This window comes from Morone saxatilis, unplaced genomic scaffold (genome assembly GCF_004916995.1).
Source record: "Morone saxatilis isolate NCDOM2014 unplaced genomic scaffold, NCSU_SB_2.0 Contig15, whole genome shotgun sequence".
NCBI classification, from domain to species: Eukaryota; Metazoa; Chordata; class Actinopteri; family Moronidae; genus Morone; species Morone saxatilis.
In genome coordinates, this window is record NW_023339707.1 from 21,381,127 (window position 1) to 21,381,372 (window position 246).

The window sequence follows — 246 nt, forward strand, 5'->3', positions numbered from 1 at the left end:
TAAATGTACTCAGTTACATTCCACTTCTTTCCTCTGATTGCATAATATCCTTGTCCTGTATAAAAGTAAAGTAGACGATCAGGCCAGTAACTAAATGTGTCTTCCTCCTGTTTTGCCTGTCAGAGTTATCTCCAGAGCCTTCAGGAGCGGCAGATGGGAACGGGCTCCTCATCCAGCAGCGTCAGCACAATCGCACACACTCTAATTGACTTTGACTTTGAGACGGGCTCCATGGTGCCTCTGACT

At 46.3% G+C, this 246-nt stretch overlaps 1 protein-coding gene across 1 annotated transcript in view; it reads left to right on the forward strand.

Annotated features, from left to right (window-relative positions):
- LOC118323916 (transmembrane protein 198-like) overlaps nt 1-243 on the forward strand; it is a gene marked incomplete at its 3' end in the record, with an annotated part of 5,194 nt that extends 4,951 nt beyond the window's left edge. Inside the window, exon 5 of the mRNA XM_035655986.1 lies at nt 124-243. Coding sequence (XP_035511879.1) covers nt 124-243 — 120 coding nt within the window. The remainder of the gene's footprint in view (nt 1-123) is intronic.
- Nucleotides 244-246: the final 3 nt, after the last annotated feature.